Source organism: Hipposideros armiger, unplaced genomic scaffold (assembly GCF_001890085.2).
Source record: "Hipposideros armiger isolate ML-2016 unplaced genomic scaffold, ASM189008v1 scaffold_192, whole genome shotgun sequence".
Lineage (NCBI taxonomy): Eukaryota > Metazoa > Chordata > Mammalia > Chiroptera > Hipposideridae > Hipposideros > Hipposideros armiger.
In genome coordinates this window covers 2,196,903-2,216,834 of record NW_017731542.1, presented here as the reverse complement: position 1 = coordinate 2,216,834, position 19,932 = coordinate 2,196,903, and the positions used below count along the sequence as shown (strand labels likewise).

Genomic DNA, 19,932 nt, shown 5'->3' with positions numbered 1-19,932 from the left:
GTTTAAAGCTACAAAGCTGCTCGGTGCCCGAGACGGTGTGATTGTCAGGATAGCACCTTTGCTTTTTTCCTCAACAGGTGCCCACCGGAGCATATGCAGATACATGGCTTCTAACTGTGACCTTCCTATTTAGTGAGCAAACAAGTTCAGAATCCAGGGGGAACAGGGATCTGGAGAGGTAGGGCAACATAAAAATCTCTTTTACAAAACGGCCACACAAAAGTTACATTTCCATGCGTCTGGTATGGATTAGCTTCTCGGCGTTTGTGGCATCAGGACACATCAAAATAACAGGACGGGTAATATATAGAAATACAATTATGCCTTCTTCCTGACTGAATTAGAAAAAGAGGACAAGCAAATTTTCTAGACTGTAGACATTTTAATTTGGTGTTCAAAGGGTTAATAGCTTTGCACAAGATGGTTTCCAAGACGCTTCATATGTTTCCTCTAGTTTCCAAACTCAAGACATAATTCCCCTGCTGTGTATGAGGCACAGTACCCGCTGTGCTGGACTGTAACAGATACCTTCCTTTGAGGATCACTTGTCCCTAACAAATGACTCTAACTCGCGTTTGATTTTCTTCCCTCTCTTATGGCATCTGTCTCTACTTTTCCTCACCAAAGCTTGTCACCCCTGCTGGTGAGCCTCCGTCTGTGCCCTCCGACTGGCTCCCCGACCCACCCCTCCTTTCCATTCGCTATTTGCTATGCGCTGTTTAGACTTTTGGTTCTCTCCTTAGCCTAGAACAAAACTATAGGGATTCTCAAAATCCACTAATAAAGCCCAGATAATCAAATTCTATAGATAACCTGAAGTCAGAAGATTGGTACCTGAGACAGAGTAGTCCCCACTCTCGTCTGGCAGTTAATTTCATCTGGTAGGAATGCTTTGTTTCTCACTTCTGTGTCCTCTGCTATCTGGATCTACTGAAGTTACCAGATGGACAGATTTATAGGAAAGACTTTCTCTGTACATACATTTAAAAAGTATGTTTATCTGATGCATGTCCAGAGGGATGGAAGTCAAAATTTGATTGCAAATGGGCCTTAAAAACTGAGTCTGTAAGTATATAATGACCATATCTGTAAGTGACTAGGACTAGAACGAGGGCTTCGTGAAGACTGGAGCAACACGAGATAGTTCCCTGTTTTCTGAATAAAATCCAGTCTTTAGAATGGCACCCACAACGTGTCGCCGATTCTACCCCGGGTCTCTACAAGCCTTCTCTTGCACTGCTTCCGCATGTAAGCCCTGTTACAGGGAGAAACCAGAACACCAGTACAATAGTTTGTGCGTTAGTATTGGCGATAGCAGCCCTCACTTCCTATCAGGAGTCCTCAAGCTACTCGACCGCCTGGAGCAGCTGCTCTTTTTCCTCATCAGCTTTGTCTATTGGAGTTTGCCACCCTCTTCCTTCAGAGCTCAGTGCAAACGCTCCGTCTCGGGGCTGAGTGGGAACTCCCTGGGACTCAGGGGGTCTGTATTCTTGTCCTGTTTTTGTGACTGAGGGATTCTTCATGTGGCTTTGGGCATGCCCTTCTCGAGGCCGTAGCTTCTGGTTGTCTCTAAGCGGCTTTAGAAACATTCTGCAAGTCATGACGGTGACTGTCCCTGACCACGTTTGCGCTAGAAGTGATACAGGCTTTTGCGACTGTTCGTAGCAGTCCATCGCCACCTATTTTGCTTATGTCTCCACCCACCAGTACTAACAGAACTTGAGCTCCCTTAGCCACATGGGCAATTTCTTACAGTAGGTCCCCAGAAATGCATGGCAACTACATTTACACCCCAGGTGCAACAGCACACACGTTACAAAGCGGAATGCTCTCCTGAAAATCAAAATGGACTTCTCAGAGGAGAGCAGTGTGTGAGACTCTTGATTACCCCTTACTGCCACGGTTTATATTTCCTATGTAATATAAACTTGTTTCGGATGAGGGCTGCGTATTCAAAGCAGCCCCCAAACGCGGAAGGAGCTGACAGGCCAGAGAAAGAGGCAGACAGGTCCCGCTTGTCCGTGTGAAGGGTTTAACAGGGAACTTAGTACTCCAAGCATCCCGGGGCGACAGCAAGACGTGCACCTGCACCCCGTCTCCCACTCTGTGTTTTGTAGCTAAAAGCAGTGAGAATGCTCAAACGAGCAAAGGGACATGGACGGCGCCTGGCCCCAGGGAGACGATGAATGTGGGTTCTGTGAGCAGCCCAGAGCGCTGTGTACACGTTCCGGAGCTCACCTGGGGAGGCTGAAGGCCAGGGTCACCCAGACGTCAGGGCGGCGATTAGCTTTAAGGGTCTTACCAAAGCATATTTAAAACTATTTGAGTTAGAGAAAACAAGGTACTTACGCATGTAAACAGTGTTTAAGAAAAGTTCTTCTCGCTGAAAAGATGGAGTCACTTACGTTCCACACAAAGTAGAGAGCTTTCCACAGCAACAGTAAGGGTTAAGATATCCATTTAAACAAATACCCTACTGTATATGTAAACTATCCTATTAAAAGAACTTTATTATTGGTTATGATTTTAAAAGTTCAACTTTCTTTAACTTACAACTGATAATTTTTATAAATACACAGATACATAAGAGAATTTTATGTTGCTATAGGGTAGGGATTTGGGGGACGTTTTAACTTTTTTTCAATTAACATTTTTACTTTTAATACTGTATATATACTTTTAGTAAGACTATATCTTAAAAGCATACCTACAATACATGTTTGTAACCAAGATGGATTTTTGAGAAATACAGGAGATGCAAGTCAAAACAAGGAAATGAATAGAGTAATAATTACTGATTCCAATAATTAAGAAAACTAGGCATATTAAAGTAGAACATTATTTAAAAATATTAAAAAAACCAGCAAACTGCTTTCCTACTTATTCACTCTAACAAAATCTACTCATCTTTTTTTCTTTTTCTTTTATTTATTGTTTCTTTTTTTACTTTTGTCTTTTTTGTACTCATTTTAATAAATGGTCTACTGCTTATTATACAAGTATCTGTGCCTTATAAAACAAATAGGAAAATGTCATCATTTCTTAAAATATGAATACCAAATATATTACATACACTTTTGATACAATTTTACTTATACTGAAATCAGATGAAGGGAAAAATTATTTTAATTTTGTGACTATTATATTTGTAATAGCTTTCATTATCCAATTATAATCATTCAGTAAATTAAGAAGAAAGTTCTCACTAACTTGCCAAAAGTGGATTTGGGTGAATAAAATGATTTGTAGTTATGTCATGATATGCTAAATCAAGTGGTCAACCTGGAGCTATTCAAGTCAGGTAGCTTTCCTTAACTGTGCCACTGTCTCTTTTATTTTGTTATTAATTTTTTATTATGAAAAACTTCACAAACACAGAGAAGTTGAAAGAACAGCACAATGAACATTCCTCTACCCAATAACTACATTCAGTAATTGTTAATGATTTGTCTGTCTCTCTCTCTGCACACATACAGACACACACAATACACACAAATGTTAATATATTTATGCACTACGCATCTTTTTTTCTGCTGCACCATTTGAAAATCAGTTGCAGTCATCAGGACACTTCATTCCTAAACACTTCAGCGTGCCTCCCCTAAGAATAAGAACATGCTCCTCCACACAATCACAATACCATTATTACCACACCTAAGAAAATCAAAATAACTCCAAAATAGCATGTAATATTCAGGCAAAATTTAATTTTGGTAATTGTTCCAAGACCGCCCTTTAATGTTCCTGTCCACCCCACTCCCACGGAGACCATCCTGCATTCACACGTCGCTTGGTGTCTAGGTGCCTCTCAAGCAAACCACAGACCAATCCCAGCCTGGGGCTTAGACTCCGATGTGTGGCGAAGGGGAATTTTCCCAAACTCAATACGGGTCTTCCGAAGTATACGGATCAGTGCTAGGAAAACCTTGTTAAGGTGACTATTTTTATGTAACCAACTCAGGATGTCCCCCAGACAATAAGCTCCCGAGGGCGGCACTGCTTCATTCATCTTCATGGTCCCCCCAGACTCTGCCTCCCAGACAGGGGCCCACAGTCACTGCTGAGTGGAGGTGCTGCTTCCCACGGTCTCCACCTCCTCACATACTCGAATGGTTAGGGCTCTAGGGAGAAGACAGCCACGTCATCACTATGCCCTAAACCTGTTCCCATGGCTGCTGACCTGCTAGGATGTGAGAAAACGAACTGAGCCTTAGAGATTCTGTGCTTCTTTCTGAAGCACACATCAGGCCTCAGGGAGGAGAAAACCAAAGGAAGCCATGGAGGCAATCAAGACACACATTTTCTTCCTTTCTTCTCTCCTTCGTCTTCTCTCTTCCCTCTTTCCCCCTTCTTTCCTTTCTTCCTTTGTAAAGCCTGGTATCTGATGGGATTAGTTGTAGCATATGTCTGAAAGTCACTTACGAACAAAAAAGTATACTATTAGGAGATAATCCATAAAGATGTGCAAATGGAAGCCTACCAGCTTTGTGGTTTCATTTTCCTAAAAAGTCTTTTTCATGGATTTACAGGAGAGGACGATGAAGAGGCCACAGGTGCTGTATGTTTGAACCTCAAAGCAGCTGATGAAATCACATACAAGTGTCACTGCAAAATGGGCTTGGATAAAAAGCACAGTTGCAAGAATACAAGACCAGCTTATGTATTAGGCGAAGAGTCATGATAACAAGCTGTATGTCTGGCTAATTGGTTGAAAAGGTCGAGTGTGGTAGCAGTGGGGTCAGCACATGGCTTTTCATCTTTATGCACAGGCTGAAAGCAGGGGAACATCAATGAAATAGCAGATACAGCAGATGGCACTCCACACAGTCAGGGGATTGACATATAAGTAGAAAATGAAAATGTGAGTTAGGCTGAAAATTATAAAAATCAGTCAATTTAGGAAAAAGCAATTTAGAAAATGTCAAGGTAGGTATTTGTACACAGCAAAGCAAAAGCTGATGTGCAGCACGACAAAGCCGATGGAAACAGCTTGCTGTAATGTAAGGAGGAAAACTAAGACTGATGTGGTTAATCACAGATATCAAAGTGCTTTTACAGACACTGACGTGCTAGATGCACAGCAGTGTCCGGCTGAGTGCTGTGTGAGTGAGTGGCCGTGAGCGGAAACGGAACACGCATAGCTTTCTTTCCAGCACGGCTGCACGTGCCCGCAGAGAACACAGCAAACTTACTACTTTAAAGCAGTGGCCTCAAGGCTGCCAGGAAGGCAGAAGCAGCTCCTATTCCGCCTGCTTTCTATTTCCAGAACCACAGATTATCTCTGAGGTATTTGAGATTATTTCATTTATACCCTCATCTGGTTCTAATAAGTGTTTCTGGCTGCTATGAAACTGTATAGCATAAAAATGAGTAAAGAAAAGAAAAAATAGGGTAGGGTAGGGTGGGCACATGAAGGTAAAAAATAAAAATACGTGCACACACACACACGTCCCTACACCTAACAGAGGTCAAGTCTGGCCATCAGCTTTGTTAGAAAAGGGAAGCAAGTCAGGTAGGGTTGTGTAACAGAGTTTGGCTGCTTTGTCCCTTGTTCCTGGGAGATCACCTCCAAACCCTTGGAATTTCTTGAGTGCCTAGAGTGTCCTTGTTATTTACAGGGGTCTTTTGACACCACCTGATAGTTTATGCTAATGAGGTAACACAGGATGGGGACCGCCACACCAGGAAGCCATGAGGACAAGATGTCAGCCTGACCTCAGCAAGGGGAGAACTGGAGAGCGGGCTCAGCCACGTGGTCAGTGGTCCCCCCAGTCACGTGCCGTGAAGGTTCAGTGCGGGCCCAGGACACCAAAGCTCAGGTACGCCTTCCTGGTTGGCAGTGCTCTGCATACTGTCACACTCTGATGTGCCGGGGGGCAACGCGTCTCTGAGGACGATGAAAGCTTCCTGCTTAGGACTCTCCCAGACCTGCCTGTGCAGCCCTGTTTGGCTGCTTCCGACGTGTACTTATTTCTATAAAAATACTGTAATCTTAAGTATAGTGCCCACCTGAGTTCTGCGAGTTGTAGCAAATCAGTGAATCTGAGGGGGTCATGGGAACCCCTTACTTTGTAGCCAGCTAGTCAGGAGTGAAGGTGGCCTTGAGATCCTCCGACAGAGGGAACAGTCTCGTGGAGGGCTGTCTTGTGAAGTCTGCCTACGTCTGGGCAAGCAGAAGTGACTGATGCTAAATATACTATGTGATACAAAGGACACTCTACTTAGAATAAATAGACCAAGCAACATAGATGGCTTCTCATATTGATCCTCAGAGCAAGCTGACTCCCAAGCCAAAGCATGTCCTAAAACTCAGGAAGAGCAGTGCAGACAGGTGGGGTCGGGGTCGTAGGGACAGACCGCACACACGCCGGCTTCCTCCTGCTCCGAGGGGGAGAGTTTTAAGACTATCTAGAAAAATGATGAGCTTCCTCGAATAATTTCCCCCGAACCTGGGTTTTCATAAACGTTGGTTGGTAATAATCTTGACTTTGTCCTTCTAGTTAGGTACCTGGAATGTTGCTTTTCTAAGCTGTCGCTTGGATGTAGAGCCACAGGCCTTAGAAAGTTACTCAGGAGACATTTGGATTGACACTGTCTTATAAAAGTCACTTGGTCCTAACATGGACTGGAGTTTGCACGGAACGTCATTTAATTCTTTGTAAAAAATGACTCAAGAGAATAGCCATGCACCTGACAAAGGAGTCCCCTAAAAAAGTCATTCTAATTCCCCCCCCACCCTCCCAACACCAACTACTGGCCTCCGAAGTTGTATTTCATTTGTCATGGTCATGATTTTTAACAGGGATTCAATTTTAAGTGAAGTGTTGCCAGCTACCTAGCCCTGACTGCATGGGTGGGTGGCAGGTTGTGGGGGGATTATCCAAAGAACACCCAGCAATGAGTGACATAATTTGCTGGGTTATCCTCCAAAGACAAGCTTGAGGCAAAACATATACCAAAGTGACTGATTGTAGCAATTTACTGATACAACTATCACTGCTAATTCAGCTAAAAAGCCAAGATTAGATACCAGGCAATAGCTTTTAGCATTTAGTTGTAACAACTAGTTAGTAGGGTCATTGGCCTCTCCAAGCTGTGCCTCCTTTAGTACAAATATGTGTGTATCTTTTTAAACTTTATGCAAGGAGGAAAAGCATCTATACTTTAACCAAAAGCGGCATTTAATCACTAAGACGTTAATTAGAATGAAGCAGAGGGAGGAGGGTTCCACTGTTGAGGATGAAGAAAGCCACAAGAGAATATGTTAAAATGAGAAAATGGTGGATAATCCAAAAAAACCCAAAACAAACAAAAAACTTATTTTGAATCCAAAAAGCCGATGTCACAAGGCAACTGAACTGAATTTCAACAGGTGATTAGCCTCTGGGAGAGGCTGGGACACACGGACTCGGACTCTTCACCTTTGGCAGAGCCTGGGAGGAAAAGGCCAGGTGAGGGAACGGACAGCTGCCATTTCACAGAATTCTTGAAGCCAAGTCGCTGGGAGCCCTCGCTCGACACAAAGGGGCCTCGCTCGACACAAAGGGGCCTTGCTCTTTTCCGTGTGTTTCCTCCAAATTCTAAGGAGTAGGGCAAAGAAACAGGAACAAGCGCCCTTCGACCGTGAACAGGCACAAAACCCCTCCTGCCTCCTGGGCCGGTTCTTGAGCGCAGAAAGCAAAAGCAGGAAGCTGCTGGGGGAGGGACCCAAATCCTGCCCTGATTCAGGCAGAGGGGTGGGGCGGGAATGCGGACATTTAATGAGATTCCCGTTCTTTCTGAGTGTGCCATCCATCGCATAAGGGCCGAGGTGGAGGCGCTGGTAAGACAGGCCTGAAGCGCCCGACCCTGTAGCTGGTCCAGCTCACCCCGTAAGCATTTTTCTTCGGACATGAGGAAGTCAGAGGCACGCATGTGGGTGTTGAAGGATGTAAAGAAATACATTACATATTGAAGATATGGAAAATCTATGGAAATGAAGGTGTCACTTTAAAAGACCGGGCAGGTTTGGACGACGGAGGAGACGCGCCCACCCCCGGCACGCTGGTCCTGTTACGTCCAGGGACTGGTAAAGGTCCAGACTGCAATTACCTTCAGCTTACGAGTCGGGATTGGGAAAGAGCCTCTCAAAAAACGGATAAAAACATGAGCAATCAGGAATCTTAGAGGAGGAAAAATACTGAAGAAGAATCAATTGGGGAAGAGTTTAGAATTTACGTTTTCTTAAGTTTTCAGTCATCACTAAAAGTTCAGGGTAAGAAATGAAACAGCGTATGATCGACAAAATAGAGGCTTAAAAAAAGTTACAAAAATTAAAATTTTAGTTAGATGCAGAACAAGGTCCATACCGTTGATACAAGCGAGTCCCAGAGTGCAAGCTTTCTTCTGAAGTGGCTTGTTCACTATACCATACGCAGGCTGCAGAGCAAACAGCAGACCCTAACACATAAGGGACAAAGACGGCCGTAAGGATAGCACTGGGATCCTGGACTGGCAGTCCTTTGAGGGACTGCAGGAAGGCATAGAGAACGGTACATCAGCTATCATCGGTGACAGAAAAGACAGGGACCAAGGAAGTCTGCTCTCCACTTCCTGCTCTCCACTCCTCACCCCTACTGCCCACCCAAAGGAGTAAATGAAGTGAAAACAACAGACGGTTTTATTTTGTTGGTGTTTTGGTGAAAACAGGTGAACTGACCTGGACATTCTAACTGGCTAAAACAAACGCCATTTATTCAGCAAAAATTTCCCAAAGGTTAAATAAAGGTTTGGTATTACACTGGGCACTGCAATGACTTCTTTTGGGTGATAATCTCAAATTCAGAACAGGTTTAAATCTTTCCTACCCACTGAGAAAAGAGTTCTCAGTAAATTAACCAGTCAATGTAAGTTTGAGTATCTACACTGTAGCTGAGAGCTGAATTTATCCTCCACAGAAGGTAATTTTTCCTAAATCACTTCAGTCAACCATTTGAATTACAACTGACGTCTTTCCCTCCCATCCTCGGCCTATAGGCCCTCATAGACGCTCACCTCACCTCCAAAATCTCTTCCCTTCCCTTCAGAAGAGTCATGTGACTTGGGAGCAGGGCATGCGAGCAGAGTAAACAGCAAGCGGGCTGGAGAGAGCTGGGAATGTCTGGGACCAGTGGCCTGGCCAGTGCGGCTACCCTGCGAGCCGGGGAGAGAGTGAACGGGTGAGGGGCCCACACCAGACCCTCGGAGGCCTCCGTAAGGAGCATGGACTTTGACTCTAAAGAAATCTGAAAGTATGAGGAAATTTTAATCACTAGCGTTATATAAATTAGTTGAGTGACGATTATATAAATTACTGAAATGGTCTTCAGATTGTTGCAAACTCAGGCAGGGTGAAAAATAACACCATCTCCTCTTGTTCTTTCGTCTTCTGACAGTGGGTATGGCATTTTAATTTTAATCACATTCAAGATTATGGTGAAGGCTTTTTTTTCTCTCACACCCTTTTCCCCATCTGATGTAATACTCAGTATGAGGAAATTAAAGTATAAAAAGCTCAGTAACTTTCCATGAATTTAAAGATTAGAGGACAAGTCTGATTGACAAAATGAGATAGAAACATGAATATATTTTGTGTACAGATATTACTGTACAGTTTTAACCATTTTCAAAACAGAATCTGCCTGCAACTTACTTAAATATTTGAGAAGCCCTCTCTCTGACCAGGGTCAAGTAAAAAGCTACTTTTTCTCCAAAGAATTCCCTTTTAAGTGTCAAAAAATGTGATGTAGCCCTGGGAAAGATAATCTGTTTGCCAGAACCTGATGACTTGAGCATTTGAATTTATGTTATATTCATACAATATACTTAATATACTTAATCAAAAACATATCTCTGCACGTAGAGGCAGGAATAACTACTAAATCAGGTATTATCAATGACACTTTACAGTTTTTAAAAATAAATCAACGAAACCCACCATTCTCAGCATTTTATGACTAAGAAAAGCCAACTTTAACAGTATCAAGGATCTTAATAAATAAAAAAGACATGCAAACGACTAAAGAAAGGGAATAGAACAGAAAAACCCAGAGAGAGATTTCTTAACTGCATGATATACTCCCCCAAATCCATGAGATTTGATCTGACTAATATCTCACCTTCTTGAAAGACATCAGTCCTCCCACCCTTTCTGAAACTGTGATGATAAAGCCAACAACCATCTGCTCGCTACTCAGGGTAGAAAGAGCATTTTCCTTCTACTTTGAGTCTCACTGAGGTGGCTTTTGAAGAGTAAGGAAGAGACAGGATAGACAGAACATCTAAAAAATTAACTAGTAGAGAAAAAAACTCCATAAATGTAACTACTTACATAGATTAGATCACCACAATGAAAAAAAAAAGTACAGAACAAAAACACACGGAGGAATTAAACACACAAGAATGAAAAAAGTCTAATTTCTGTCTGTATTAAAGACACAAGGGGCTCTAGCCTTGGCAAGAGGAGAAGACTTTTTAAAAACTGAAAGATGGCATGGCAGACTGCAAAATACCTATCTTGTACCGAAAGAAGAGATGCTATCAACGTGGCATGCATTGGTATTACCACCTGAGGAAGTATTTTCCTGGGTAAACTCAAGGTTAGGTATAACCCTATGTTTCTCTAACGATAGAAGGGATTCTGAAAACACAATATTTTCAGGTTTAAAAAAAAGAGAAGCAGCTTAGGCCCAAAGGAATAAGAAATTCCTATCTACCACTGACCTAAAATAACAGGAAGTTAGATTTTCTTTAAAAAAACTCTTAGCAATGGAAACAAAACATTATTTTTTATTCATATATGTATTTGTGTCCTGCTCATCCATTTTTATTCACTCTAACAAATGTCAATTTAGGAAATGTCACATTTGCTTCCAGAAGGAAGATGAAATTTGATAAAGGATCCTGGTACAGCTGGAAAGAGGGTGGTGCTTGGGGTTGGGAAATAGTTTTGAGTTGCTTCCCTTCCTGCTTAGTATAGTATATAATGTGGCTTTGAGCATGTCTCCTAATATCTTTGACCTTGTTCTTTGATCTAAACAGAGATACTGATATTGCCTTGCTGATCTCACAGAGCCAATGTATATAAAAAAATGCCAGGTAAAATTTAAATTCTGTTGAAGGAGGTCAAAAGGGTACTTTAGGAATCAAGTTAGTATTGGTTCAGACTGGGTTTACATTTGTCTCCTAAATGAAAACATTAATCTGAAGGTTAAAATCACTCAGTCTAGCTAACTTGATTTTTGCTGCATTGTTAATGTTACATTCATTGGGAAATATATCATCTTCTGTTTGGTAAAGTTACTCCATGTAATCTACATGGAGTACCTACAAAGCTAGGAATTATGCAAAAAAGTTGTAAATGTAAAGTGACTTTTTACTTTGAAGTCACTGATATAAAATAATCTGATCCTTTACTAAAAGTCACTAAAATCTTAAGGAAAGTGGCATGAGGATGAAAAATCTTAGTGGGAGATATATAATTTCATTTATTGTCGGGGGAGGTGGGATATATGAAGTGCATTAAAAACAAAGAAACATTGTTTCTCTCTAGAGGATCAAATTGCTATGTAGGTTAAATTTTTCATGAAATATTTATAGTTATCATAAATGACCTCTCAAGCTGACATTTATTATAATGATTAAAAAAAATTCCACGCAGCTAAATGGATGTTTCCCTTCGTCCCAATTTAATTAAAAGTTACATCTTGCTACTGAGAGCTTATGAATTCCACATATCTTCTCTTGTAGGCAAATGGAAAAACCCATACTTATTAATGTTTAAGTGAAAAGTGTAACTCAGTGATTAAAGATGTCTGCCTTGGCTATTTTATATCTTTTTTTTTTAAATCGGGGAGATCTGGCTGTAAGACTTTATGGAAATACCAACCCAATTTGTCAGGATTAAATGTCATAATTTATGAACATGGCTCGGAGAAGACACAAAAATGAACGTGAAAGTCCCAACCATTAAGAGTCATCTAATCCAGCAATGAAGACAGATTTTTAAACAACTAACTACAATTGAAAAGCCAATTAAAATAGAGCTTAGCAGAGGGTTATTGATTCTGACAGGTGACATCAGGGAAGATTCTGTGGCAATGTGGCATTTGAGCAATGTCTTGAGGGGTGTGCTATTTACACAGGTGGGCTGGTGGGCTGGCATTCCTGGTTGACAAAGCAGGACCCCGAAATTACCTAACGAACTTGAATAAACCAAGTGTTTTCACTAAAGTGCAATCTCTACAAGGGCAGGGACCGTGGGCTATTTCATCCACCGCTCTACCAAGAGCATTTAGAACACTGTCTGGTGCAAGATAAATACTTACTGAATGAGTGAATGAACTGGACATCAGGTAACTGAAAGAACGAAGGGGAAAGGCAATGGAAATGCAGTTTGAGCCCAGAAAACCTAATGACTATATAGATGATAAAGACCATCGCAGGTGTAGAAGGAGAGGCTAAAATGATCTGCTGTATATTTTAATAATAAAATTCCGGAGGTGATGCCAATTGATTAGAGAGGTAAACCCATAGACCAGGAACACAAGAGGCACTAGGACTGCAAAGAAGGGGACAGACATGGGACTCAGAAGAGGAACTGACAGGACTTGACAGTGACTTAGGTGTGGGGATGAGGAAGAGGTGTGAGCTCAAGATGCGTCTAGAAACTCCCAAACTGAGTGACTAGGAGAATGGTGGTACCATTATGTAAGCAAAGGAGAACAGGCAGATTGCAAGAGAAAAACGTAAGCTCAGTTTTAGGAACATTAAACTTAAGGTGTTGACTGAAAATCCCCATGGAAAGGTTTAACATGGGAAAAGTCAGTGTTGGGGTGCAGAGGGGGACCAGGATGAAAGCTGCAGATGAACTCAATCCACAGGTACCTACCGCGACTACCTCGCTGTGCCAGCACCTAAAGGTATGCCATCAGCACGTGGTGGGAATGACAGTGAATACCCGGCACCCCTACGTGGGGGGCAAGCCCCTGAGAAACACAAACACCCAGGGAAGAGGAAGGAGGGAGGCGATTAGGGGGAATGACGAGATCGAGGGGACGCTGAAGACGGGAGCTGAAGTGGGGGGCTGCAAAAGCTACTAAAACCCGCAGGCATCGTTCCTGGTTCTGTAGTTCCCTTCAGAGCACAGAGGAAGAAATTCAAAGACGTGTCAAGCATTTCAGAAAGAAAACTGGGAACACACACACCTCTCACAAATCTCAAGAACATGTGATCTAGAAGAAAACCGGGAAAAGAAATGTAGTTCTACCTTCAATATGGTATGGTAACCATAAGTGGATCGCTTGGACTCCACATCCCTCCAGCCATTCAGACACAGGGATTAACAAAAGGGGGTTTGGGGGAAAATACCAACTTGAAGTTAGCAGTACAGTGAATGCTACCAAAGGATATTTAAATATAACCCTGTCCTCAAAGAAGTTACAAAGTCATTTTGAACTAAGAGCAAACCATAGAGGTATTTAAGCTACACGCTTTCCTTAGAGTTCCAAATGAGAGAGAAACATGAAAGATGACACATGTGCAAGTCAACACGAACGCGATCGGGGAGCAGACGCCACGCCCGGGCTCCTGGGAGGCTCCTACCTCATGGCCTTCCCTCGAGAGCCTCCTGACGCTAAGCTGAGTTCACACCAACAGGCGAGATTATACAGACCCATCGCCACCACGCAATTCAATCGGTGTAAACCACTTTCCAGAAGCCAGGCTGAAGCTGATTAACGAAGAGGAATCGTTTGATGAAATACAGTCAGTAACGACATAAGGAAAAACCAACCCAGCCGTTACAGAGCAAGTGACGTCATAATCCTCTGGGACTGTGATTCTTGGACCGAGGGCACAACCGTTCTCGAGAGTTCCAACACGTGACGTCCAACTGCCTTTGCGGAGCCGGACACCAATCCGCTTTTAAAAGCAGCTGAAAAAGCGCTTGTCTTTTAGCATTCTTGCCACTATTTGGTATTCTTATTTTCAAATCTTGTTCACTTGGCAGAAGAAAAAAGGTGTGTTATGACTTCTGTTGCAAGTTGTGTCGTTTGGTCACTCGGACTGCTTTCTGGAAATGCCTGTTACTGATTGACAGAGCCTGTTAGGTACAAAATAGACATCCCGTCATGACTGCCACTTCCCAAAGGAGGTCGCCCGCACCAGCATGAAACTGTGATGAAATCGCGGGCTGCAGCCAGCCTGTGGTCTTGCTGTTCAGCAAATCTTTTCTTTCTGTTGATCCCCTCACCTTGGTTCCTCTGCTTTCCCTGAACTCCAGTCCTGGTCTGAAAACCCCCGATACAGACCAGTCAGGAGACCTCCAGGCATGTGGGAAGCTGAATAAATAACGACTGGACGGCAGGGCGCGACGGCACAGACATGGACCAGGCACGCCTGGCTCAGAGCCTCCCTCCTGACGTGGCCCTGGGCCAATCAGCCTTTCTACGCCAGTTTCCTCATCAACGGAACTGCAGCTAACAGCAACCTCACAGGCTGCTCTGAAGCCCAGGGCCCAACAGATGCCATGGCACCAGGCTGGCCCAGAACTGTTAGCTTCTTCCTCACCTCCGGACGGGTCAGCTTCTAGTGGATTTTATAGCTACATTATCATCTTCGTTTCACTCTTATGATCAGTGAGGAGACATCAGTCAGTGCTCCTGGCACTGATAGATTTCCACAATTTGTCTCCATATTACCTCTTCAAATCTCTCACATTCCTCCTCCAAAAAAAATTCTACTTCAGCCAGACTAGACTTATCAACGTTTCTGAAGACGCATTGAACATTTTGTTAAACACTTTCCATGGCTGAAAGCTTTTCTGAAGGAAAGGTTTACTGAGCCCTAAATGAGCCAGAAAAGGACCAGGTCCCGGGGCCTGCAGTCTAAAGCACCGCCCTAGGGCTGCCTGGAGGAGGCAGAGTGTCCACCAGCCAGGAGCTGGCGGCGCTTTTATACATTATGTTCTGGGGAATAAAGATGTAAGTTGTTTTGAAAGGATTCACATTGGCTACAGATAAGGGGGCGGGAAAAGGTGAGGCGGGGCAAGTGGAGGGACAGGTGCGCAGTCTGTAAGGAAGAAGTAGAGGTACTTTGCTGGGTTCCAGGCATTGGCCCTGGAAGCTCATGCGTGTGCAGTATGCGGTGCCTCTGGTGGTGGCCAGCAGCCGCCTGAGGCTGAGTCAAGGCCCCACCACACACTCCGGATGCCAGCGGTGCTCCATGGTCGGCCCACAGCTGCTCACTGTTAGCTATTCCCGTCTTGTTCTCTCACGCTCCAGCCTCTGTCATTTACTTTAGGGCATCTCAGAGCTCCTCTCTTGTCAGTTTAGATCCAAATGCACTTTCTTCCCTTTTTTACAACTCTCCAACTACCCCAGTCCTTCTCCTTGTTAAGATGCAGTATTATTCTTCTTTGTGTTATTGACATTTGCGTGCTTTCCACATGGCAGATGCTGCTCTAAGGGGCCCCACATGCACCAGCGCTCCAAGAGACTCCGCCAGGTCGTTATCAAGGTAAGCACACAGTGTCTGCCTTGGCTCTCTGGACTGTACTCTCTTATGACATGAGGCATGCTCGTGCTTCTTTATACGATCGTCTAATCTAGCTAAGGAGCAATTCTATGAATCTACTCCAATTGACTGTAATTTCATCACATTTTGTTTCTTTAAAGCTGCCATAATGCTCACTTTCATCAAATCTAATCACTGTCAGACTATAAAGCTGGTAAAAATGTATGATGTTATGATTTATAATAAGAAATACATATTTGGTCTTTGTTCCTGGCACACAGTTACTAAATTCCTTGGAATTTCCTAAGTGTTGAGAGCTACAAAGGTGTCTTTTGTTATGCGGCTGAAGTGGCTTCTGGAAAGCACCCACGGAACCCACAGATAGGGGCCAGTTGCCAGTGGATTCAACCGTGTGATTACAGAGCTGAAGCTCTTAGTGCCACCTTCACCCCCACCTCCTTGGAGGGGAGAGGGGTGGGAGACTGAGCTCAATTACCAGTGTCAAATGATTTAATCAATCATGCCTAAGCTGCCACAAAACCCCAAAAGGACAGGGTTTGGGAAGCCTCCATGCTGATGAACCAGAAGGCACCCCCGAGCTGCCTTTCGGGCTCCCAGCTGCACAGGGACAGAGCTCCTTTGCTTGGGGTCTCACCCTCCGTATCGCTTCATTTGCCCGGGTTGGTTCCTATCCTTTAATGTCCTTTGTAATATACTGGTTATGTAGTGAGGAAACCGATTTCCTGAGTTCCAGGAACTAGCAATGAGCTGCTCTAGCAAATTCATCGAACCCAAGGAAAGGTCATGGGAACCATGGGTTCATAGCCAGTAGGTCAGAAGCACAGCTGAGCTGGACTGTGGCTGGCATCTGAAGTGGAGGGCAGAGTTGTGGGGCTGAGCCCTTAGTTAACCTGTGGGTTTCTGACGCTCTCTCTGGGTAGACAGGTGACAGAATTGAGCTGAATCGTAGGTTGGTGTTGGAGAAGTGCTTGATGGTGCGGGAGAAAGAAAATTGCAGGTTGGAACTGGTGTCAGGGTCTTAAACAGCCACCTAAATTTTATAGAAGTAGATCTTTCTAGGGATGTGAGTCTCTCTGTGGACATATAGTAAAGATGCTATGTGTTGAGTAGCAGCGATGCCTGAAGCAGCAGGCTTTGAGTTGTCATAAAGAAGGCCTTGGGGGTACTAGGTTATGACAGTTTGATCATTCTCAGTTAAGGCCACTGTGAGCAAGAGTGAAAAAATTCATGGAAATTAACACCTAGGAATTGTACAAGCAAACAAAATCCATAATACATAACTGAATCCTTCCTTGTCTTGCAGATTTCTTAAGACATTACAATAGGAAAAGAAAAGAAACCCAGGGAGCCCTGTTTCTTCTTTGGGTTTGTTGCTCCAGAAAAAGCATAATTTTTCTTACATATAAATTAACATCCAACAATATCATCTCTCCTTACGGGAGAAATAATCATTTGGGATGTTTATAAAACATAACGTGCTTCAGGGGACTTTCTCAAATCATGGTAGATGGGGTTTACTGTCCTCCTAGATCTCTTGAGGATTTGGCAGAAACACTGAAATCATAGCTCTCTCTCCTAATATATCTAGCCAACTCCAAAGATATGAGGAATACTTCTAAGTAACCCCTAAAGGAAGAGCAAGTCAATTTCAAGTCATAGTTGAGATTAAAACAAAAATAGTAATGGAAAGCTACATACTTTTATACAAAATTAGTAACTTAAAAAATTAATGCCTGTTCAATTTATGAAAATAAAAATGTGAACAGTTGTATACACTGCTACCTTTTTGAAAGACTAAAGATGCTGAGATTTTAAAACTGGCTTGCTTAGGATTCAGGCTGAAAATGAGAAAGGCTACTAGGTTAATCAAGCCATATGCTTAATTCATAAAGGGGAGTAGAAGTGCTAGTACATAGCACATTCCAGTGAAGAGGAGAAAAAAGAAGTTAATCAATTCAACTCAATTTTAGCTGAGGGCATTTTTCCATGACTGCTGAACCCTAGCATGTGTCAGGCAGCTAAAATTGCACTTAAAATGTGTAAGCTTTGTTGTTGTTTTAGATATAATCCAGGAAGCAAAACAAAGCCAAAAATTCTCTCTGCATTTTTAACATGAAATTCTTTCATCTTCCATCAAGTGTGTACTTTTTTTCTGCTTGAAGATCTCGACGTATTGTCTTTTCTTTTGTGTATGTTTGAAAGTGTCCAGAATAAAAAGTAAAAACCACAACCAAAGAACAATAAGAAAAATGATTCTGTGTGTATGTCCAATAAACCGTTCATCCTGTAAAACAGTTCTTACCAGTCTCTGTTTCTGTAGCTCTTCTCTAAGTACTCTGTCTTCTGGTAAAACGTCGCACAACAAAAAATAATTGTCCTGTTCTTCTGTTGAGAGATTAGAAAAATGAGAAACAACATTTATCAATTTTTCCATAGGACTTATTCCTTTAAAATACATCTCTCTCTCTCTCTCTCTCTCTCTCTCTCTCTCTCTCTCTCTCTCTATCTATCTATCTATCTATCTATCTGGATCTCTTTTCTGGTATATAGATATATTAGCTTTATTGAAGTTAGGCAATATAAACAGCAACTTAATTTTAGTTATCATGAAAGTGAAAGAATTCTAACCTAAGTGAGAATTCTAACATAACCTAAAGTGAGATTATTCCTTGGAATTTTTGGATTGTGCAAAAAAGATGGTAGCCAAGATGTTCACTTACCAAGTGGAGCTGTGGAATTGATTCTTATCACACTGCAAAAGTCTGTAATGGGCTGCTCAGCAAACCTTTTCCTCCAATATAAAATGTACCTTAGGACAATCAAACAGAAAAGATGGTGAGGTCTCACTATAGTACTTTCTTTAGAATAGAATTTTCTAGAACATTTAATTATCCCAAAGCAACAAATCAAATGTTGACCGAAAGCTGCTGGAAAATTTGTAAATAGAAAGGCATTCCTTAGAAAGGGCATTTTAAATGGCACTGTAGAAACAGGAACTAAATATTTAATGAAATGAAATGACTCTGTAAAGGCATGAAAATGATTAAACTTTACTATCCCTAAGTTCAATAAACAGACATATGGGAAAGTTAAAATGAATCATAAATAACAACAGTCATAATAATGATGCAAGAAGTCAACCGAATTCAGTGTCTACATAACAAGAGCGTGAAGTTCCTTATGTCCACACTGTGTCTGATGTGAGGCAAAGTTAGCCTTTGGAAAAATAGTCAGGTTTACAATTCTTCTATCTAATGAGCAGAGTTAGAAGTAGCACACTGGCTACATTGTAAAATTTATCAGCGTGTAGCACTCAGACCTGCAGATCTGATGGAGGGTGAGGAAGGTGACAGGGCCCGACAAGCGGCTCACCTTTCCATTTATCTAACAAGATTTACATTGGCATCTGCAATCTCATCTGTCAAATGGTACCAGGGGAATGTGTTCCCCTTCACGGGGAGAAAGGGGATGGCAAGGCTGACTCTAGAGTTGACAGTGTCAACTGGTGGTCGTTGGTGCCAATTTCATACCAACAGGAATCCGCAATTCGGGGTGCAGTGAAGGGGGAGACTTTATTCAGTGCAAACAGCCCAATTGTGAAACAGCTTGACTACAAAGAGGCTCTTCTGAGGTGGCCCCATTGTTAAGACTGGTGAGACAGCTCAGCCGATGTTGCAGCTCCAGCTGGGGAAATGCAGTCTTTGATTAAAACTCAAAGTGTGCTCCACCGAGACAGAAAGTGGGCTGACTTAAGAGTGCCTGATGGACCCTGATTGGGCCATTTCTATTATAAATGAGGACTCCAAATCTTCAGTTTGATTGGTCAAATAGCACTGAACTGATGGGTTGTAAAGATGCAAATGAGGATATAGCTGCACAGCTCTGATTGGATGTGAAAAGCCTCAGTCCTATTGGTTGAAATAGATTCCAGGATCTCCTTTATAAGGGTTGGCTCAGGTGGCAGGAATACAGTGCAGGCTGGCAGTTCAGTGCAGGCTTCTCCCTGAAGTGTGGTTTGTGTGACAGGCCCCTGCTTACAATGGCTGCTAGGCTCTGGTTTTAAATTTGAGTCAGCCACCAGGAGTCGTTCTTAAGAGGTACATTCATTCTCGGGGTCAACAACAGTTTATCAGACTACACAATTAACAGATTAAAGAAACTTACAATGAAGAACCAACACCTGTGACAGAGATGAGGCTTACTGAAACAGATGAAACATACAGAGAGTAGGAATTTGGACATTTTAAATGGCCTGATATAGGACCTAGCCGTGTTTTATACATAGTAGGTCCACAATACATGTTTTCTTTCTTTATTTTTACATGGGGGAACAGCCACGGTCATTGGTTACACATTGCTTTCATGCTACAATGGCATAGT

The 19,932-nt window shown here is 42.7% G+C and overlaps 1 protein-coding gene across 2 annotated transcripts in view; it reads right to left on the bottom strand.

Moving 5' to 3' along the window:
• The window catches only part of ZNF277 (zinc finger protein 277), an 86,330-nt gene that overhangs the window by 18,459 nt on the left and 47,939 nt on the right, over window positions 1-19,932 (bottom strand). For both annotated transcript variants that reach the window (XM_019653036.1, XM_019653037.1), the window contains exons 3-4: window positions 18,273-18,361; window positions 17,855-17,937 (exon numbers count right to left, since the gene is read on the bottom strand). In XM_019653036.1, the coding sequence (XP_019508581.1) occupies window positions 17,855-17,937; window positions 18,273-18,361 (172 nt within the window). The remainder of the gene's footprint in view (window positions 1-17,854; window positions 17,938-18,272; window positions 18,362-19,932) is intronic.